This window comes from Haliotis rufescens, unplaced genomic scaffold, assembly GCF_023055435.1.
Source record: "Haliotis rufescens isolate VD_foot unplaced genomic scaffold, xgHalRufe1.0.p SCAF_6, whole genome shotgun sequence".
Lineage (NCBI taxonomy): Eukaryota > Metazoa > Mollusca > Gastropoda > Lepetellida > Haliotidae > Haliotis > Haliotis rufescens.
Window position 1 is genome coordinate 30,046,930 of NW_025964334.1, and position 24,201 is coordinate 30,071,130.

Below are 24,201 nucleotides of genomic sequence, written 5' to 3' on the forward strand. Positions count from 1 at the left end.
ATATCTGATTACAATGTTCACAAGACACACACATATAGGGTTTTTAGCATCAAGCATCAACTCATGTACAACCATCCTATGATATCTGATTACAATGTGCACAAGACACACACACATAGGGTTGTTAATATCAAGTATTGACTTATGTACAGTTATCCAATTATATCTGCTTATTATGTACATAAGACACATCCACAATGTACATTTATCCTTTGATATCTGATCATAATGTGCACAAGACTGGCCTTTTTTGCCGGTTGTATACTTTACACAGTTCTATAATCATTATGTGAACTAAGGAACATCTTCATATGGTTGTTAATAACGAGCATCGCTATTTTATTTTTATCCAATAATATCTACTTCTCGTTCAACATTAAGAAACACATGATGTTCAATTGTAGTATCAGATAATTATTAGAACAGCCGATATAGTTATTGATAATGCACTTCGTTATTCGTATATTTATCCCGTACTATATACTTCTATTCACATCAGCCTCAGGGTTGTTGACAAGTATTGCAATATGTATGATGATCCTTCAAATCCAATGATATTTTGCACTAAGAAACACATATAGGGTACGGCTGTTGGTGCGATAAGCCTACAGAGTTTATTTACCGAGAGTAAGTGAGTAAATGGTTTTGATTTTACACCGCTTATGGTAATATTCCAACAATATAACGTCGGGGATATGGGCTTCACATGTGGAGAATCGAAACGGTGCCTTCGGTATGACGAGCAAACGATTTCACAACAAGGCTGCCCCACCTCCTGATGGACACCAAGATAAACTAATGGTGTTGTTGATAACAAGCGTCGTTATTTTCTGATAATATCATGTTATTTACCAGCATGTAAAATGTACAAAGAGGCCTCTGGTTGCCCCTATATTATAATATTCACTCATTTAACACACCCAAAAATATTTAGAAGACTGGTGCTATTAATAGCATGTATCGTTATCTGCCCGAGTCCACTGTTGCTCTGTAAAGACGATGGGGTATTAGATGACACTTCAGAAGGAACAGCTCATCACTTACAATCGACATGCAGTTGCTAATCCGCACCCCTAGAGTCATCAGCCAAATATCACTCTGTGACCGCGGTGGGGCCAATCCGAGTAGAAGACCTGAACCACATCGATTCCTGGCGGGCTTATCTGGCTTTGGCCCAATAATTGACAACCGGCATCGACTGACAAATATACAGCATCTATAAGCCGCGGACGGAGCGTAGATGCCGGTGTGAAAGCAGTGCCCACAGGCTACACTGTCAGACCATGCTCTTTGTTGTCCTTTGTTACTTTGAAGGTCCAGAACCTCTGTTTGCTGTTAACTGTTTCATTGTTTAGCTTGCAATGGTAGATGCCAATAGGAAAAATAGTTAAAAGCAGAACCTGGACATCGATCGAGGACTATCTTGCTTCGAGAAGCCATAGAAGACCAGCCACCACCGACTGCAGACCGCGCTAGAAGTGTGTATGGAATTCCAGGACCAAGGGATTGTGTCCATCCTGACCAAAGTTTTAGTCCAGCCAATGGAGACCGAAACGTCCACCCCAACGGGTGCACCTCCAAGGGTTAAAACCAAGGCTAAACCAAGGTAAAATATATCTGAAAATATATGATTATTAATTACATGTAAATTATACATTTCTGTGACGTAGTTTTAAAAATAGCTCTGATGCATAATATGTATTTTATTTACCATACATATATCACCAGCAAAATATTTTCCACCTATAGAAAAGGATGGAGTGAAGCTTGTGTTGATGTAGCTGACAACATGTAAATTGTTAGATAAGCAGGAAACTAATTAACTCATCTTACATTTGTGCGCTTCAACGTTCTACATTGTATATTTATATTCTCATGTATAGCTTTGCTGTTTTCGTCAAATGTAGCTACTTGGCATATTTATAAAGACAGGCAAGTAACCTGTCTTTTGCAAACTGTGAATCGTCGGCAAGAACATAACTTATATTATGAAACTAGAAAATGGTGTATATTTATGAAAAAGTGTACACAGTGCTAACAAATGCGAGCGTCCGTTTAAAAACTCTTCTTGCTGGCTCTTAGAAGGATGACACGGTCATGTTGATTTTCGCTGTATGGTTTTGTATAATGCCCTCCATTTTATTCAGGATGATCTGAAGTGAAATTTTGGAATCACGGCCAATGGAATATTACGTCATTGTAAATAATAAGTAGGCTGTTGAATTACTGTACGAATACCAACGATTGCTGGAACAATACTACGGATTCTTAGTTAGTTCTGGTTTGTGAAGTATGACAGTATAGTAGTTGTTTTGATTATGTTTTCATAATGGTCTACGGTATATCAGGTTACATATGATATTGATATAAACCATTTCCATAATCATAGGAAATCTCTGTTTAAAACCGAGAACATTCTGCGATTCCCAATATATTATAAGCATATCACTTGCCATTTAGTGATGGTGCCAGGTGTTAGGGAAAAGATGAGCGTGTCCTGGCCCATCAGTCAAGTCAACTGTTACCTGAAAAACACGGGAACCTATGTTACATTTCAAAATAGGGAATGGCATCGAATAGCATAGTTTTGGTCATTGATATGTAATTATATTTCATTACAAACGATATATTGTGTCACCCAATTTGAATGTGGAACTAAAGGTTTGCGACATAAGCATATTACATATTCAACGAACCTTAACATGTACAATCTATGACCATAACTGATTGAGTGTTGAGGGAGCACGGGTGGCCCAGTCGTCTGAGGCGCCGCAATTAGCTATGCACAGTTGCGTCCCTTGTGCATGCCAGAAACCTGTGATCAAGAAACGGGTGATTTGGGCTTTCCTGACACATTAAGCTGACACGCAGTGGAATTCTGTTCAAAACGGCGTTAAACCCAACTAGCTCACTCACTGTTGGGTGTTAAAGGGTATTGAAGACTTTCGCGAGATTTTTGACCGAATCTATATTTCAGTAGAAAATAATCAAAAGAGTAAAACGCGAGATTCTTTCAGACACAAAGCACGGAAATAATCCATAGAACCAAAGCAAGAGAAAACATGTTTGATGACTCAACTCAAGTCAATTCAATATCTGATTATTCATTGACATTGTAATACAACCATAATACTGGAATATTATCTTGTGATTTTAGAAGTACAATGTAAATCGAACGGTGAGGAAATAATAACCACGCATGGTCCTCTTGTGTGCTGAAGATCGTTTATGATGTCATCGGTGGTCTTTACTTTCATTATCATCTAGGTTATCGATGATAAATCAGGATATTATTCAACCTATTAATGTCTTTTCTCATTCCTACTCTCTATGAATATGATAATTATTTTCTCACTTTTGTCCGCAAGGAATTCTTGGGCGGTCCCCAGCAAGTCCAAAGAATTAATTACTAAAAATACTAGTATAATTCGGATTGAGTTGGGTTTAAAGCCGCTTTGAACAGTGTTTCAGTTATATCATGGCGTGTCAGATGAATGTGTGAGGAGTAGGACGGGTATGGAGCTGACAAAGCTCAAAATATAATCAGGGCAAATCTTGGATTTAATAAATGTCAGTTATATCTAAAAACGTAAAAAAAAATCGCTTGGCCGACATGTAAATGGAAAATATCCAGATGTTTCCAGATATCTGAAGCAATGGGGTGCACCAATTTTGGCACGGTTGACAGTGCTTGTGTTCAATCAAACAAGTAATGATAACTGTCATGATCCCTTGAGCCTTATGATAATTATTATTGGCATTTACAAGAATAGGGATGACGCTGCACCGTGTGTTATTTGTGTTAATGTGTATGTGTTATTCGTATGCCAATTAACCGAACCATATTCACGTTGCTGCTTCTGTTTGATTAATTTTCTATCAACATTATACCATTAAGACAAGTTAATTCTTGTCATATGAGAAATAGACGAAAACCAAAGTTATTATAGCTTTATAATTATGACAAGGGTAATTGTACATTATGTCATGAAATGTCAACATGTGGACAAGGTCAACATTGAGTTTTGAGAAAAATATTCTCTTTTCACTCACTCCCTTTTCTATTGGTGTTGGTTTGTGTGCTATATTTGAAGGACAGAACAAAACACTCAAATGTTCGATTGCAATTCCCTGTACAGTCAACTCTCGTTAAGTGGCAATTCAAGGCCTTGAGCTTAAGTGCAAGCAGTATTTAACGAGACTGTTCATGGCAGTATGGTAGCCAAGCGGTTAAAGCGTTCGCGTCCACGCCGAAGGCCCGGATTCAATAGCCCACATTGGTACAATGTGTGAAGCATTTCTGATGTCCCCCGCCGTGATATTGTTGTGATATTGCTCAAAACGGCAAAAGTCCCAACTCACTCACTCGTGCAGCAACTGTACGGTCTAGTGCAATGACGCTGACTATGTAAATTCAGAGGACCCAGAGGACCATAGTGTCGAGCTATCCACACATTATCCAGTTCGAGTTATCAGTAGTAACTGATGGAGGAGAAGGATACTGCTGCATGAGACCCACCTGTTAAGTTGGTTTTCTAGTTAAGCGGAGTCTGGTTAGCAATAACAACAAGCGATTCTTTAATGTCCACATTGGTTTTAGATATATTGGAATACAGTCGCAAATAAAATGATTAAAACTTTTTTTTCTCGCGGCATTTGATGACCATTGCAACAGTTTGTAGATCAAGATGCAAATGATTGTGCAAGGGCGCCTTTCAGATGCAACACAGTCCCATGATCCTCAAATCCTCCAAATTAAGTGTTTCTCTTTGTGAAGGAGCTAACAGTATTGATTGTCTCAAGATAGTAGCGCATTTTATCAGCTGTCCAACAGAATCCAAATGGCGCTCTTTATTGATGTTCAGGATCGCATTTCATAGAGACAGGATCCGTTAACAACTGCACTTTTTGTACTTTCGTTTCTTTGACAAAAACACCCCATCAATATCAAAGCTGGAAAGTCATAAATAGAAATGGCTAGCAAAACTGTTTTCTGCATGAGTGGATGATTGGCGTGCACATGTTAAAATGATGACACATAACTGTGTTATTGCTACAACGGCTATTCAGGGAAGTATTACATCTGAGCAGATACCGTAGCTGTTAAAGGGTCACTGATAAAAGTGCTGAGGATGCATTTTATGTCTATGTTACATGAGAACAGGTACACTTATGACACATATATGCCTTTTGCTCAATATTAATTCCATAGAAGGTTATTAGTATTTCATAAGATTAGCTAAGGCATCACGTTTTTAAATATATTTAATGTCGAAACTGCTTTACTATTCCGTCAAAGCTTACTTCAGTTTTGACGATGGTATCATTATCTAGTTTCCATGACATTCGTACATACCGGAAATACGGGTTGTCGGTTGTGAAAACCACAAATACTTTAACGTCAGTTCCTACCATTGCATTGATGCCGGTAAATTGGACTTTAACACATAAGGGACACGGTAACAATCGTTAAGGTTGGACGGTCCTCCCACCAAAGGTAACCTGCCAGAAGCACAAACTACTTGCGTATAGACTTTGTGTTTATTCATTTAATTGTTTGTTTTGCGATATACGTTTAATCAAGATGATGTACTGTTGCGTATGTAGGTTGGGAAATCAATTGTGGCGTATGTAGATCACGTGTCATTTAGCCTTTCAGTATGACTCAATGACTATATTTAAGGGGAGTAGGGTCTAAAGTCTAAAGCCCATTTCAGTTGAGGTCAATATATACTATCCCTTGACCGGTTTTAAATTATGACAATGTTTCTATGTTACCTAGATAATAAAACATGAGGGTAGAAAGTTGTTTTGAATTACATGATTCCAGCTTGCAAGGACTGCCTATTTACCCGAGCTTAGTCCCCCTTTAAAGATTGAATTACATGCTGTCCACAGTGTGTTGATGTAATCCATGTGTGATGTTGATGGTCTTCATTTGTATATTTCTTTATGCTTGGGGCACGGGTGGTCATCTAAGGCACCGCAATTCGCTGTAGTTCAAATCCCGCTTCTCCCTATTATGTTTCTACGTTTGTCAATACCATACCTCTGCTCGTGGGTTTCACCAAAGTGGTAAACGTCTGCATCCCTTTACGATTTTCGTTGTGCTGACACGTCGTGATATAACTGGAATACTGTTCACTCACTCCTTTATGCTGAATTTTGTCACATGTAAATAAAAAAGAACAAAATCCTCTCCTTAGTCATAAGAAATTTCTGCTGAAACAAGAGCTCATAGTTCCAGGGAAGGCGTCATTATTTGATCATAAGTTCATAGTAAGGTAAAACAGTTTACCTTGGTACATGTACATGTCCTTATCGATCGGCAATAGTGCCCATTAACATGTTACTACACTTTGTGAGATATCCGGGACAAAAACTCAAGGTTGCAGATTCAAGATCACCTGTCACCTGAACAAACACGGGAACATAACCCATGCTACAAAAAAACAATAGGAAAGTGCATTGGGCATCCTTTTGGTCACTTATGCGTCAAATTTGGTGGAAATGGCCTTCACATATCTACCATAAAACGTGTTGAAATTTTTACCAAGACATTGAATTCTGTAACCCTGATCAAACGTTTTTAGCAAGAGTCGTATGGAACTTTTGAATGTAGCAAGAGCACGCGTATCTATTGATATTGTCTTGGCGTTTAACACTAGGTATTTACCAGAAGTCAAACTGAAGGCAGGTCGATTTCCACCCTCAGACGCTTTGCTCCTGTGATCCACAATAATGTATCGCTTTCTAGACACCGGACACACAAATTGTCATACAAAGGGAATAAATTATATTCACTAATCAGAACCTATGCTCAAAGGTTTACAGGATATTATTAACAACAATGATACTAAAGCATGGAGTGCTTTGGTGTGTACGATCTTTTGATCAGTAAACCATTTGTAAATGGGTCAGGAGTTAACAGCTGAAGAATCACATGGGCTGCACGTGATACCATGGTAACTGATACGCTACGTGAAACACTCGTGCCAAGCACAAGTCGATGCTGTGTGCACTGGCTGCTTGACGTGGATAGTACACTGAGTGTATAAGGCTTTCAGGAGCATGGGGTATGTCAAAATATCGATAATCTATGAAGTGTAGATTGATTGCATCGCAGAGCAATTCTATTTGTTCTTTAAATCTACATTTATTGATAGGAACTATGTTACGCATCTTTCGTCATGATACACCATTCGGGGCGGTCGGGTTGCCTAGTGGTTAAAGCGTTCGCTCGTCACGCCAAAGACCCGGGTTCGATTCCCGACATGGGTAAAATATGTGAAGCCCATTTCTGGTGTCCCCAGCCGTGATATTGCTGGAATATTGCTAAAAGCGGCGTAAAACCATACCCACTCACTCACTGATACACCATTCATAAAAGAATATAAAAAAAACCAGAACATAAGAAGCACACAATTTGATTTTTCATTTACGAAACAGTTTATATGATTCAGTATTAAGATTCAAATTCTGTGGAGCAATGTATAAGGCACTGTCTATATGGTTCCGAAAACGCCATTAAAATATAAGCTTCAATATTCTTTCCATAACTGTCAGAAATCACAAGTCCTTTGCCAAGACAGTTTATATAGTTCAGTATAAAGATGCAATACCTATGCTGCAATATATAAAAAACAGTTTACATAGTTCAGTATAAAGATGTAATTTCTATGCTGCAACGTATAAGCACTATTCATATGGTTCAGAAAACGCTATTTAAATAAAAGTGTCAAAATTCTTTCCATGATTCTCAGAAATCTCAAATCCTTTGTACAAGAAACAGTTAAGATCTATCAGTTTTTAAGATAAAGTGTATTTGCTTCAGTGGAGAAAACGCAGATTAATTTATTTTGTATATGACACAGTTTCCAATGCCCAGTAAAGAAGACACAGTTTACATTGTTCTGTAAACAAGATACATTATATATTGTTCAGGATATAAAACACAGTATATATGTTAAGCATAAAAGCCACATTTTAATTGTTTAGTACATAAGACACAGTTTAAAGTGTTCAGTATATGACACACACTGTATATTGATCAGATAATAAGACAAAAATTTCATCCACTTCACTAAGCCCTAAATTGCTGCAACCCTGACCAAACAACTTTTGAGCAAGAGTTGTGTGACACTCTTCGTTGAAAAGTTGTGAAATGATATGAAGACACCAAAGGCTGGAGCATCTGGAATATCGCTCGACTTAAAGGGAAAATTGACTTGTTGGAAGGTTGAAGTCATTCCTCTTGCAGATGTTTTTTGTCAATCTAATTTTTATGTATAAATCTGAATATGAAACAGATGAGGTTTCACTGGTCTCTTAAATGTCTAGCTCAGGTGGGTAAATCAGTGGAAGGGAATTGACTATTGAACGATATCAGGTCACCGATATACCGGAAACTAAACTCAGATTTCTTGGCCAAATCCCCTTGTTTTGTTTTTGCCAATCCGAGCAGAAATTATGCCTTTTATCTATTGAGAAACGTAACAACAAGAACACTGGTGCCTGCTTCTTGCCTAAATGTCCTACCTCAAATTTCATAGACGTTATCTATGAGGTAGTCCGGCATTTCACATGTTGTTTTCTTAGTAACTTCAGATGACATTGGCCTTCTTTTCTGACAAATTGTCCTCAATCTTTGAAGATTGAGATGTAACTATGGTCACCACGTTTACTGATAATGCTCCGTGGGTCAAGGAATGAAGTTTTCCCTTTATGTCTATCGTGTGAGATAGAATGGACCTTCTTTCTTTTCTGAGACTGCAAAAGTTCAAGCAAAACCTCAGAGCTTTTGCGAGTCCACATCGCATCTGCTCCACCTTCCAACTTTCTGTAAATGAGAATGGTTAATCTTTGAGACAGGGATTAAGACAGTACAATATCTCTGTCTTTGTACGGGTTGTTATTGGCCTGTGGAATCCAGTACAAAAGAGGAATGGACGTGTCCACCGGCTTTAGAGTGAAGACAAAAGTTGATAGTACTGATGCGTGGTTTTGGCTGATTTCAACATTCTGGCTTTATATGTGGCATTATTTTCAATGTCAATTAAGCTAAGTTGGAATAATAAAATGCACTCTGCTTTCAGAGGAAATTTCTTATGGTGGTGAAAAGCATTGTGCACGTGCCTTAATTACCCTTATGTTACTTTCATGAACAAAGTATTGTTTAACTTATTGACCTGTTTTACGTACATAAGGACTCTTCCAGACAAAAACCTAAACCTGAATGAATTAGCCGCAGAAATGAATTCTCACACATCAAAGAAATGTATGAATGTAATTAATGATCTTTCTTTAAACATTAATGATATCGCAGCGCCGAAAATAGCTATCAGAAAGCTAGCGTGAAATTATTGCTCACACCCAAATATATCCGGCTCCTGATTGCATATACAGATTCTCACAAATTTAGTACACTTACATGTTGGGGAACTAGCGTTCTCAACTAATCTAAATAATGATTAGTGAGGCAAACCTGCCTTTTTGTACAAATCTGGTGGACTATGTTGAGATTAACAATTATAAGTACTGTTATACAACCTATATATATATATATATATATATATATATATATATATATATATATATATACACGCACACACACACACACACACACACACGTAAGTGTCGCATGAACAAGTGTGAGATGCAAGTTAGCTTTAGCTGATCCTAATTGATCATGACATGCGTCACATGACGCCTAGGCTTGCTCTTATTGTAAAGGGAGGTGCAGGCATCTTATCACGCCATCGGTAGTAGGACTTACTTTATCTTTGCGTAATAGGATTAACTGCATGTTGTTTAACAAAGTATACTTCGATAGAACTATAATCACATGCCTTCTGCCATTAATCGTCGCTTTCACTCCACATTTTGTTTGAACTCTCCATCATCCATCACCATGCTTATTCGAATACTATAGAACGTACTCAAGGTGGGGGCCTTGTTGTTAAAGCATTCACTCGAGACGCCGAAGGCACCGGGTTCGATTCCCCACACGGGTACTATGTGTGAACCCCACTTTTCTTGTTATCCGCCCTGATATTGGTGGAACATTGCTGAAAGCGGCATAAAAACACACTCTGGTGCAAGGTTCACATTAACTAGTCATAAAGCCTCTATTTCGACATCATGCACGCGCTTTCCAAAGGAGAAGGTTGAGGGGGAAGCCTATTGGTTAAAGGTTTAGTTCTTCAAACCGAAGACCGGGGCTCGATTCCTCACACGGATACAATGAGTGAAACCAGTGCTATGTCTCTATGTCGCATATAATTGTTGTAGTAAAAGAGTGTCAGCGTGTTACAGAATAGAGTAAGATTTCACAACACCTCATTCACGACTATATAAACGTATAATATATATGAAACATAACGCAAGCCGGCTAACCGACATAAATGTTTTAGACCCATATTTGCAAATGCAGCAGTGGTACTTATATTGATTTTTGTTCCGCCATACTGGAAACATTCTTAAATCAAGAGATGACTGCAACTCGCCGATCAATTTAATGTTTAGCCAATGCTCATAAATCGTCGTTTACCCTGGCAACCAATTTTATTGGCTTTTTAACTTTAAAATCATTATTCGCTGTCCATCGATGCATTTCAAAATAATCCCCACAGAGGAATAATGCTTGCAAACCTAGCAGGATATTGGGAGAGTCAATATTTCTATAAATAAACTAAAAACATATTGGATTTACTCTATGCCCCCGATACGTGGGAAGAAGTTTAATCTCAACGTTGGAATATGTTTGGGGTAATTCTCAGATTGACCGTCACTTGGCACCATGATATGCTGACTGTCTTCATCACGAAGTGTTTTACAAGTCTGAAGAAAGCAGATATATTTCAACTTTTGACCACGTCTTTGAACATTTTACAGTTTAGAGGAATTCAACCTCGTACCATTGTAGCTCAGACACAAGGCAATCAATGACTTGAGATATGCTCGACACCATTAGTAGTCCTGGTCTTTCAGAGCGAATTCTACCAGACATAATCCAACAATCGGCGCTCAGACCTTCAGAATAGGGTATTCACGACCATCCAAAATCAATGTAACTTGCAAAGTGTTTAACCGATTTCCACTGTTTACGTCTTGCCTGCAATCTCAAACAGAACCACGAGGAGTATTCCAGTCAGTTAGTTGTTCTTGTCACTTTAACCGATCCTGGCGGTGAGAATAATGAAGCCGTGTAGTCTGAAATGTGACCAGAATAATGAACAAGGATTCGAAAACTGAGATGCATTGGTCTCCCTCTCCAACTGCAAGACGCATGTATTGCTGCACATCATGTCGGATTGTTGATCTGCTAACGACCTTTGGTAGACTTGCTAGATAGGGCTGAACATCATGTAGGATTGTTGGTCTGCTAACTACTACGGGGAGACTGGCTTTATACATACACGATCCGGATTCACCCTGATTATTATTTTTTGGTTCATAAGCACCATACACCTGTGGCTTTCATCAAAATGGGAAACGTCTAAGACCGGCATGTGTTCGAACGTTCCTCCACCATTAAGCTGACCCGCAGTGATATATATGATTTACTATTAATAGCGGAGATGAACCCAACTCACTCATGCAAGAGGTGCTACACACGGGATGATCATAATTACTTTTGGCATGCTACTATGGGCATAAGGGCTGATGCAAGGTACATGTATTTTGCAAACTGCAAAACGTTTGCATATATTGCCAAACACTGTGAGATGCAATTGACAGACCTCTCAGTGTATATCCCCTTCACCTTAAACATACAGTTTTCAAATGGCTACTCTCATTTTTCATATTTGACGTTAGCATCGTAAAATTAAATTAACTCTCTTACTCTGATTCTTGTTGACATTTTATTTTGGGTATTCCCTTTTTTGTATTCTGGGTTCATTATTTTCATTACTTGCTTATGGAATCCCAGATAACAATGCTACACTGTCAGCGCCATATGCGTACCTGTTGGTTTTTGTCTCAACATGTACCAGTTTGACTTTCCTAGCACATTAAAATAATGTTTATATTACCTCCTTAACTCCTTCACTCAGTCACTTTTTTGCCACCTTATAACTGCACTAATCTTTGAGGCAAAGAGAATATCTGCAAGTCTCCAGCTATATATTAAGTAATCAACTACCCCCACAGTGCCATTGCAGCCTGAGGAAGAAATCTCATCTTGCCCCTGACCATGGCTGACTTCTAATTACAACAGCCTAGGGCTACACCAAGAAGGTCTCCATTGTCTATTTGGTTTCAAAACGGATCTTGCAATAGTGCAGTGCAGATTGATCGTTAGACAAGCCTCTATTGGCTACAGCAAATGTACAAGCTCACTTTCTATGTAGCCTGATGACAAGACCTATTTTATCACTATGGTATTCAGATGGGGTGTCTAAAAAGTGATACTTTAACCCTTTCGGGAATAGCCATATGTTATGGAAAGGTGGAGTACTTGCTTTCCCGGCTTGCAGGGTAACAATATATTAATTCTTCTCTGAAATATGTCATTTTTTGGCAAACTTCCCAAATTACTTGTTCTGTTTCTTTCATAACCCACACCTTTGATGCTCCACGTTTAAGATAAATCACGCCTTATTTTGTTTCCTTTCCATTATTTTAATAATTAAATACTTGTCTGAAAAGCAAACTACAATGTAGTTTTTGAGAGTCACATTTGAAAAGGTAAAAGTATGTGATATTATTTATTCCTAGATAGTGAAACTTCCTAAATTCGATGTCAGGGTACGATCGAAATTTTATGGGACTATCCATAGTTCGAGACAAGCAGCGAGTACATACCAGTGTCACCTGGAACATAATGTTTTATAACGTAAACGATAAATTGAGTTAATTGAGTTTGAGTTACAGATATTTCATTGTAGTCTCTTATCACTCAATAATTTACTTTTTAATTTCTGAGAGATAAAAGTTCAATGTTTTATAAGTGATCATATTCTAAAGCTGTTGGTACTTTAAACTTACCAAATTACTATTGTTGGTACTGAAAAAACTTAATTACTTACTAGATAACGGTCTTCTACACGTGAAAGAAATATCGCAATTAGGGGATATGAGCAGAAAGTAATTTAAAATCAACGCAGTGTATTTGGAGGGCGTCAATACTTGAATACTCTGATGATAGGTATTTCGAAGCCATTCGCCCACAAGCTGAAATCAACGGTAAACTACACCCGCCCACGACCTGTCCAAATGACCCCCGATATTCAACGAAAATTGTGTAACGTGTATCAGTCTGTGGCAACGATTACTGACAAATGAACGATACCATGATTCTTCCAATCTCCAAACCATCCGTGTGTTTGTTCCTCTCCTGAAGCTACCACATTCCATTACCTAGGTCTCGATGTCTCGACCAAACCTCATTACAGTGTACTTAACGGGAGTCGCCATGCAGAAAGATGGCCCCCCACACAGGTCACATTTGGATTTGTGTCTTCTGCATGAGTTGGCACCATCTAGGGAGAACGGATTGATTGACAACAGAATCCAATCAGGCAACCACATCATGTCACTTCCAAGGAGGCATGGTATTCTTTCTCCTGCAGCTATTCCCCGAGGTTAGCACTCAGTGTGTGTTTAATGAGGAGGATGTTTTTAATGTTACCCTTTCTTGAAACCTCATTTTAGTTTCAGCAGGTTTATATCCGTTTTACCCTTTCTTGAAACCATATTTTAACGCAAGCAGGTGTACACGTTGTACCCTTTCTTGAAACCTCATTTTAATCCCATCAGGTATATTCGTTGTACCCTTTCTTAAAACCTCATTTAAACCTCATCAGGTGTCCACGTTTTACCCTTTCTTGAAACCTCATTTTAATCTCATCGGGTATATACTTTGTACCCTTTTTTTAAACCTCATTTTAATCTCATCAGATATAAATTTTGTACCCTTTCTTGAAACCACATTTAAACCTCATCAGGTGTACACGTTTTACCCTTTCTTGAAATTTCATTTTAATCTCATCAGGTACATACGTAGCACCCTTTCTTGAAACCTCATTTTAACCTCATCAGGTATACACGTTGTTCCCTTTCTTGAAACCTCATTTTAATCATATCAGGTATATACTTTGTACCTTTTCTGGAAACCTCATTTTCACCTCATCAGGTGTACACGTTGTACCCTTTCTTGAAACCTCATTTTAACCTCATCAGGTGTACACGTTGTACCCTTTCTTGAAATCTCATTTTAACCTCAGCAGGTTTGTATTTTTTATTGGAAGCTGTTGAATGAAAGATTGTGTTTTATACATTTATTACCATAGATGACTTTTCATGTCAAGATATTTGTGTCACATTCCGTAAAGAACCTTTTACATGCAAAATCCGAAGGACCAAGAATATATAGATTCCCAGCACTCCATTGTTTGCCAGACGAGGTGACTAAATTTGATCGGGAGGTCATGCTCAACGGCTTTCTTGATTGCATGTCTTCGTGCCAAGATGACTTGGGCGTTGTTCTTGATATCAAACTACCATCTATTACTATCTTTGTGAAAACAGTTGTGATAAGCATACGAGGGCAATTAGGCACGGTGGTCTATTGGTCAAGGGCGCTAAAACTCGTTAAAATGAATGTGGGTTCGATTCCCAGATTTATGTCATGTGTTCCTTGTTCTGTGAGATACATGGCCAGGCTGACGATCCCGACCACAGTGGTAAACGTAATTTGGGACTTTCACCCTACTTTCCTAAATCACTTCCTCACTATATATAGTCTATCTCTTTGTGTTGTCATGGCGCCTTACGGCAGTGGGCTGCATGGCCATTTGGAGATAGTTACTGGCATGAGACTAACGTCAAAGTGGCTCTCGTACCATCATCATGCAAAAGGAAGAATTTAAAGCAAAAGCATGCTCACCCTTTCCACGAACACCTGGTGTCATTTTCAGAGATACATTCATGCATTTTCCATCAATATGATGCCTTTTACGCCCTACAGAATCTATTTCGGGAGATAAGGAAGACTTATTATGAGCTAAAACAAGATTCGTTATCCTTGTTTATGTTTTCATTTCACCAGAGATTTTTAGCAATAAGTTGCGAGAGTATTGTGTTATACCTCACATCCGCTTGTTTTTGACTCGGTCTATATTTTAGTGTCCCAAATTATTTACCAAAAATTAGTCCGGTACCGGAAACATATTTTCTTCAATTTGGTGACCAAAATATTAACTCTCCAGCTGTAAATTAATGGCGAAAACAGTTGAAGAGAAAATTATATAACACGTGGCTTTTAGAAAATTCTTATTCTTGTACTAACTGTATACAGTGCAGGGTGTGCCCTTTATGTACACAGTGATCCAGCTGAATATGTTTACTAAATTTTAAATGCAGCACAATCGCACAAAAAAACGTCAACATTTTTTGCCAAAAGTATTCATGTCAGTATAGATTATTAACCCTCATTTTACGTCATCAGTGACGTAAGTGGGGCTATTAACAAAGTTATGACGTCACAAAGGTGTTACTAATGTGTAATATATATTACCAAGATAATCTTCTCGAAGTGTGCAACTGAACACGTTGACCTTAACAGCCCTGAATATGTCTTAGAATATGATCTGTCAATCATGTTCATTTAATGAGGTGTCAGACTTGAAATCAATGTTAGTTTGCAGTCTTCACAAAATATACTCTCTGAAGACAGAAATATAATTATGGTGTCAATGTAACACGTCAACGCCAGAATATAGCCATGCTCGATTATCTACTAAAACAGATTCCGTTGGACGTAAATGGCAAAATTATACGAATGGATCGCTGAAAATCAATGATGATAACGGGTGTTCGCGTTAAGGGTAGTCATGACCTGCCCTACCGGTAGCACCCACCACTTTATATTCAATATTCAAAATAAAAAGAACAAGTTCAACAAATAATTTCACCAATAAAAAACTATCTACAAATAAAATAAATCATTTCAAAATTATGTATTTTGTGTTATATTATTATCAGCAAAATTAGTGTTTACATGTAATTTGAAAAAAGATTATTTGTTGAATTGATTCGGCCAGTACAAACTGAGACAAGAAAATAAGTCAAATATTTGTGTAAAAACTATTTCCTTTAATTTCCAAGGATCGCGTCTCAGCATGCCTGCCTTTTCCGGTGAACGAAGATGTATACAACGGGAAAATAATAAGAATTGGCATTTCTCACTCTCAGGCATGACGTCAACATAGCGAGCATTGATCATGTATTGGTGTTGTTCAGCTGATTGCCAATCAGAATTTCTCGCAAATGCTCACGCCATATATAACACTGCCAAAATGTCAATATTCCTCTCATGAGACCTATACATGTATTTCTACTAATTAAAGTTGATATTTGAAATATTCTCCTGTGACTATTACATTTTTTTGGGTCCAGTTATTAGGGTAAACCAGAATGGCACACAAGATTAACAGAAAACATGCTTAATTGGAACGGGAAAATATACTGCATTGAGGTGACCTTCCAACGACTGGGATATTTTTGACGACGGTGGAAGTGGTACCCAGAGGGTCCTCATTCGTCGAATGCTATTTTTAAATTTAATTATTTATGCGTTTAAAGAGGTGAAGAACTCTTCTTAAACGTATTGTTCTGTGGTGAAATCCATCGGGATGTTGCTTTGGTGTACGATTCCTTAGTCTTTGTTGTAGTGCTTTATGAGTGAGCCTGTATTTTACATGTATATTGTAGTCTGTTCTAATTAAGATGTTGTTTTGATCAAAGAAAACATGTTCCTATAATCGCAAATGGTTCTGCCACGATATTGCAGGAAGCAATGGTCACGTGTTCATATCTCATTTTTCATATGCTTTTCTTTGGTCCATTTGTCCTTCTAATTTTTCTCACGACTATTATTTGTGCGTGTAACATAACTTGTTCTGTCTTAGGCGGTGGGATTGCGTAATGAGAAAAGATTTCACTTGTCACGCCGAAGACTAGCGTTCAATTCTCAGCGGGGTCACTATTATTTTTAAAATCGCTTCTTTCAAACAAAGCATTGAGGATCGCATTTGTCGTCGGAGCGTATGTTAAAGCAGGGGTTCCATTTATCGGGGTCGAACAAACGTTCTTACTTCTTAGTTTTTGTTGCCTTTCTATTCACTGCAGTTATTTAACAAATCTAACGCAATATAAAGCAATCGAATTCGAAACATCAACGCCAGAGAATTCACCAGTCTCGAATATCTGCCGAAACACATTCCACTTGGCATAAAAGGCAAAATAGTGGCGAAATATATGTGAATGGATCACTGCAACTTAGTGATGAAAAAAGTCCTCGCCTTAATGGTAAGCATGTTCTGCTCTACAGGTAAACTCTGACACTCCTATAACTTCAATTAAAACAGTAAATGCCTGTGAGTATGGGTGTATGAAAGCACCATGTAAAGATCACAGTGTGGGATAGCATCGTGCATCATGTTGACAAACGACGCGTCCTATTCCTGCTGATGCACTTCAACTCATTCTCATTCAATCCAAAATAGTCCACATTTTGACATACTCTTTTAAAGAAATTTGTGAAGCAAGGCCAGATAAAAATGAAATATTGTTCAAACAAAACTAAGTTAGACGTTTTTACCAACTTCAGATAGTTTTGCCCCCAGTGTCACGTTAAAAGGTGACGACTAACGACAAACATATGTCATTCATGGATACAAATGAAGCTCTAGGGCTTTAGATGGCGATGTTCATCTTGTAATTTTCAGCAGTATTGTTTATTGACTGAAAACAAGATAAGCTGTTTTGTAGTCCGTTTGATGTTTTGTTTCTCCATGTCACAACTACCAATACAAACCCGTGCGTATGGCAAGCGTCAATATAAAGACATACTTTGAATACATATACCGGGGTCAGGTAATTCATGACGCCAAAGGCTGCTGCTTGAAAATGGTTTCTTCATTTGGCTGAACATTTTACATTAATGGTTTTATGAGACGCAGCGGAGCTTCGTAAAATAACTGTAATTGATAACAGCGGGCGTTTCCTTTTTGTCTAAGATTGTTGACGCCATTTCTGTATGGTTACTTTTGTTGATTCAGGGTTTGGTCATAAAATCACAGTTGGTATAATGTGGATGTTTTTAATTCGCGTGTAAAGATTTCGTAGTATGATTTAGGTTTTGTCCATTCATCTTACTCACTCGTCTCTCCGGAGTGTGGGAGGTCAGTGGTTCGATCTTCGCCGCATACCTAAAGACGTTATAAGGTACTTGTTGTTACCCTGCCCGCCGATAGTCATTAAGGGGATAAAACAAGGCCAGGCCGGCTCGGAGTCAGTACAATGTGTCTAAGTGGGGTATCCATGTTAAACTGCGCATGGTATCTCAGTTGGCTAGCAATATAAAACCAGAATTAGTCCGACCTAGAACAAGCAGCCAAACACACATGTACATACATATAAATATAAGTTTAATAACCTTGAACGCGAGGTCATCACTTCCCCATTCATCTTACAAAAAAACAACAGACTGTCAATGTTCCTATGATTTCACATCCACATAATAATTAAAGGTAATTCGTGCATAAACGCATTTACCACGTTTTTCATTGAGTGAACTTTATCATTCCCAGACAACTAAATGAAACGCGGTAACGATGATCACTTTTAAACATTGACGACATTTTCTGCGAGCCTGTAAGATTAATCGATATGCAATAGCCCTTCCACTAGCCAAAACTTGTTTACACGTATCACTCCTCACATGAACAAGTCACCAGATGGGATGTTCTGTCATACTCAAACATGCTTAGCCAGTCGGTAAAAGAATTTAATAGAGCATCAGTAACAATATACATGTAAGTTATAAATATGCTTATTTCAAGAACTGATATTACTCAAAAGTGATAAAAATAATCAAATGCGAGCTTTGGTGGTGGGGAGGACAAGATCATCCATTTGGAGTTCCATTTAAACACTTGGTGTAATTTCAATGATTTGTGTTTTTGTTTCATTATACCACAGAGCAGGGTCTACAGATAGGGTCGGACCTGTTTTCATATTCAGCATGTTCTTTTCCCTCTTTCTAATCGAATTTAAATTTATATTGAATTCGTGTCCGTTTTCGTGAATTTTCTTGCTGGCTTAGGAGTTTGAAATCTTTTGAGAATTGGCTCTTAAAACCCAAATGTAGAAAAGATACGATTTTGAAATCTCTAACACGTCTAAATTTAAATCCTTGTTCGTGCATAACAAACCTAATGTTAAAATACATGCAGTGCTACTTTCCTGACGTTTGTTATCAATCAAGGACCATGCCAGAACCCAACCCAGTATTGATTGACCCTGCTCCCTAATGTTTATCACCTGTTTTGTTCAACTGATGGCCATTAAGCAGCCAGATTGCAAATATTTTCATGCTCTTTTGAACCCCTCGCGTTCACGCTGGTAACTCGCTGTGCTTTATAGCCCATGTATCGCACAAATATAGTTTATGAATCAATATCGCAGAGGCATTTCCTCGCAGCTGCAGCTGAATTAAAGAAGCCTTGTGTGCATTGTGTTTTTGCGTTATGGAGGCTTTGTGATAATACATCAATAGAAATAGGAAGCTAAAACCGGTTCAAAGAAACCCTGGGCTTTGTTTTAACGTAATTAAAGCAAAACATGGGCTGTTTATAACCTAGCGTTATCAAAGTGCAATGGAAATATAGCACCACGCACTGCCTTTCCTATCTGTTATCTGAACAGCGTGTTTGCCAGTGTTCTATTTAAGGTTTCTTTTGAACAATTTGGTTGCAATAGACATGTTCAAATAAATTAGTATGTATAATTTCCACTTGATTATTTATGACACAATTCTAATACCGATTCTGACACTTATATCTACAGTATCGCTTGGCCTCACCACAGCATCGGTGGCTTATATTTAATACGAACTGTTAATCTCTGAGCTGCTCACGTGTCACCAATCAGCCTATCAAACCATCCGCGGCCACGTTTGGTTGTTCAAAGCGGTAATAAACAATTGATTGCAAGTGATCAACTGGATTAAGTACGGATATCTGTTTTTATACCCTCAATTAACAATAGTAAAACAGTGATTAGACTATTGCCTTTAAAGTGGATATATTCTGTCTATAAAATGCGACTACTAGAGTAAGAAATTCTGTATTGTTTAAATTTGATGGCAGACATACATTTCACTTCATCTTATAAGAAAATATAACTAACTTCGGACATAATAAGTATATTTGGAATATCCGACTGTAGCGAACCCAATTCACCACTGGAGGGGTAATCAACGTTTTGGGTCATGAGAATAAAGACCTTTAATTTTTGAATGTAAAGAACTGATTTTGAGTGTCTCTGTGTGTTCGTCGTTATATCCGCTGTTGAGCGTTCGAGTTATGGTCATAAGTTGATTACATAAATGCTAGTATTTACACTGCTAGTTTAGTTAGAAGCTAACCTTATACATAACGAAGCCTTGAAGCAATGACGAACGCCATTGATTCAGTGCCAGGGCAATAACATTGTGTGGATCGAAGCCGTTGAAACTATCGCGTCGGTCTGAAAGAAAATCTTTGGGCTCAAAGTTGGCATGATGTTTTACAGCAAAAAGCATGCAAACATCGAGCCCAAAGATTTTTCTTTCAGATCAGCCATAAACAAACAAAAAACGTAAATTGAATTTCAAATTCATCTTTCATATTGCATATGTTGGTGTTGACATGTCTAACCATTAATCAATGTTCCAATACTAAAGTATGCATTCAAAGTATGCATCTTGAAGATGAAGAACACGGTGGAATATTTAATTTACAGAGTAGAAATTGGCAAGACGGAGCAAATTGACGCAGTAGTCACAATGCCTATTTTTTGGGAGGCTCAGTGACCGAATACGCTTGAAAGAAACTGGAGAGCGAAAGGAAGTGATGTTTCGTGATAGCAGATATGAAATACCCATTAACTAAATTATCGCAGCAGTTGCGTTACGCTACAGGTCTGTGAAGCTGAGAATCAATAAACATTTGAAGATAATCAGAAACGTGACCCCTTCTAGTAAATAACTCTCACCCGCAATCCCTCCACCGCCATATTTAATCAAAATCTTTGACCTTGTCGAAGGACAAATTTGTTGACTCATCTTACACTCTTAGCAATTGGAGTAATATTGCTGTCTCTGTTTCCACATCGGCTCCATCTGAATGCATTAATGCTGAGTTTACTTGTAGGTCATCCTCTTGATGCAACGTACACATAAGATGAGTGTGATTGGCTGGGAATTGGGCTGAATATTTTACAGCATAACGTCTGTTTGGCAAATACACACATCTATGTTATTGGTAAACATTCTATGGCACATATCAAAGCTGTGTTATTTTAAACCTTTATCAATTTGGTGATGAACGTGATGAAGTATTCATGAGTTGTAGGTTCACAGATTGATGGAAGAATAAATGGATGGATGGGTGGATGGATGGATGTTGATTGATGGGTTGGTGAGTGAGAGAGGGGATGGATGATGGATAATGGATGGATTGATAGATAGGTAGATAGATATGTCGTATACAAGTAGAGGATAGGGTTTTTTATATATGAGTATAGTTTATATCGACAAGTGTTTTCCCAACCATTCCAAAGCATCCGCCACGAACCATTCCAAAGCTCATCAAACGTGACGTTTGCTTCACATATATCATGGTATGACTATTGATGAGTGTGCTAAAAATGATATTACCAATATTGGTGTTGTAATGCCAATGATGATTATAATATATCAATGTCCGCCTCTGCAAAGCAGGGGCGCGCCCAGTGATAACGGTGTCTCCTTCATTATTCTCCTCATCAGCGAACCTTACTAACAGAATACCCTTCATATTTCTTTGACCACCTCCTTGGTCTAGGGAATAGAGCGTCTGGCGAAAGGTCGGTGGTTATACCAAAAGACCTTAAAACATGTCAATTGATGTTACTCAGCCTTGTGCTAAGGGAATAAAACACCTCACCTCACCTGAGGTGTTTTTATATATATAAAAGCAATAAATAGATATTTTGTCCCAATGTTTTACTAAAAAAGCACAATTTTTTCACTAGTCATACTGGATGTCCTGATAAAAATGTGTTCCGAAAACAATTGTTTGGCTCCTCCTTTAATAGATGTTTTGGGAAAGTTTTAGACCTCGCTTGTCTCGAACTTTGGGTAACTCGACTTATGGTCCCCATTAATGTGAATTAACCAGGTTTCATCGTAAAATCGCATTGTCAGTGAATGTGAAAAAGATCCAGCTTCTTGACACGTCATACACCACGTATGTTGGTGCACAAGTTGTTCCTGGGATTGGTGCAGTCCACAAAGTCCAATTTTAAGAATCGATACAGGACTAACGGGAGTGCCCATGTGCTACAATGATTTAATCTTATCAAGTATTTGGTTCGTGTAATGAAATTGTACCCCCACACATTGCTGACAATTTAGATTTTTGTGGTTCCCCTGAGACTATGAATAACAACGATAATCCCACGTTCTTTCAGCACTTTGAAAGACTTTCATCAAGCTTTCAGCAACATCACTTTTCGTACCGACGAATTGTGTAGATCGTCTTGCAGTAAATAGACTTAATCAATATTACTCTACTCTGTGAATGTACACACATGATGCTTCTGTGGAGAGGAACATCAAACCCTTGAGGAGCAATTGTTCTCTTAACGCAGACTCACCGAGACAAACTATCACCATCATGTTTTGCATACTAATATAACCACGGAAGCCTGACAGTCCTTGAGATAGTTCACTCAACATCTCGAAATTGGAATGTCTAATGTTCCCGACACGTTTTACACTGGTGTCATTTCCAGCTTATACGGTCGTCGAAAGATGAATTATTGAAAAGGCACGGTTCTTGTTTATCCATCCTGTAAATGTTAGATATTTAAAAATGAATGTCGTCTCAATTGTAAACAGCTATTTCGTCTGACTCAAAAGCCCAGGGGCCCTGTCACGTAATACTTCACGAGATATGTACTCTATGGTGTTCAACTCTTTTCACAGATTCATCTCATGCTTCACGAGATGTGGACCCTAATGTGTCCCGCTCTATTGACAGATTCATCTAATACCTCACGAGATATAGACCCTTTCGTGTTCAGCTTTCTTGACGGATTCATCTAGTGCTTCACGAGATATGTACTCTATTGTGTTCAGTGTTCTTGACAGATTCATCCAGTGCCTCACGAGATGTCGACCCTATGGTGTCCCGCTCTCTTCACAGATTCATCTTATGCGTCACGAGATATGTTTTCTATGGTGTCCAGCGCCCTGGACAGATTCATAATCGTAAGAAGAAAAGTATAAAACTTTCCATTCGCAGCGGAACCTTTAATTTGAATATGTCAAAGGACCTTTTTCACAGATGTTGTGAGTTGCGGAAGCTACTAGTAGGGAGGGACATGCTTACCCTTTTCGATAACACCTGGTGTCAACACTAATTTTCAGTGATCTGTCATATAATTTCACCGCTATCTTGCCTTGTACATGCAATAGAATAGAGCCTGGTTATTCTCTTGCTTTGACATTTTATATTTATACGAAAACAAAATCTAAACCTATTTAGCCTGAAATTAAATTTGATTGTGCTGAATTGTATTGGATTGTGTAGTTAGTGATAATGCATGGTGATATGGAGTCTTTAAACTTTAAGAAGCACAAACATGTAGAAAAAAGTATTTTTATTATATACTTCAGTGTGAAAGACTGAGTTTTCTGAAATTGAGAAAGTGATATTTTCATTGCAGTGAATATAACATTTGATTTTTCACTGTAGTGGTCATAACACTTGATATTTCACTGCAGTGAACTTAACACTTTGAAGGAACTATTGTCATACAAGAGTTACCTCCCCTCAAATTGTCTCCCTTTATCACACAGACTGTTGACGTCCTTTTTACGTTAGTTCCACACTGACAAGGCAAAATTAAGACAGATAGTCATTTATGGAGTTTATACCGCTTCTTGCCGTTTGTTATTCTCTCGAAAATGTTACGTTTTAAACTGTTAATTTCTCATTTAACTCGGCAATCGTGACTGTTCGTTTCGCAAAGCGCCATTTTGATACTTGACCAGCGTGTATTCCTTCGCTTCCAACAGCGGTCTCGTAGATTTCAAGAATATTTTTTTCGAAGTTGATTTTGTTTATAATCATATCTAAATGTATGATAAAGAAATGTCGTTACCTC

At 38.1% G+C, this 24,201-nt stretch overlaps 1 protein-coding gene across 5 annotated transcripts in view; it reads left to right on the forward strand.

Moving 5' to 3' along the window:
* Nucleotides 1-1,038: 1,038 nt before the first annotated feature.
* LOC124141029 overlaps nucleotides 1,039-24,201 on the forward strand; it is a 65,912-nt gene continuing 42,749 nt past the window's right edge. The window contains exon 1 of one of the 5 annotated variants that reach the window (XM_046508885.2): nucleotides 1,039-1,606. In XM_046508885.2, coding sequence (XP_046364841.1) covers nucleotides 1,485-1,606 — 122 coding nt within the window. In that variant the 5' untranslated portion in view covers nucleotides 1,039-1,484. Of the gene's footprint in view, nucleotides 1,607-7,004; nucleotides 7,077-24,201 lie in introns of those variants that run through there. The other 4 variants (XM_046508886.2, XM_046508889.2, XM_048386101.1 and 1 more) reach the window with 4 other exon arrangements.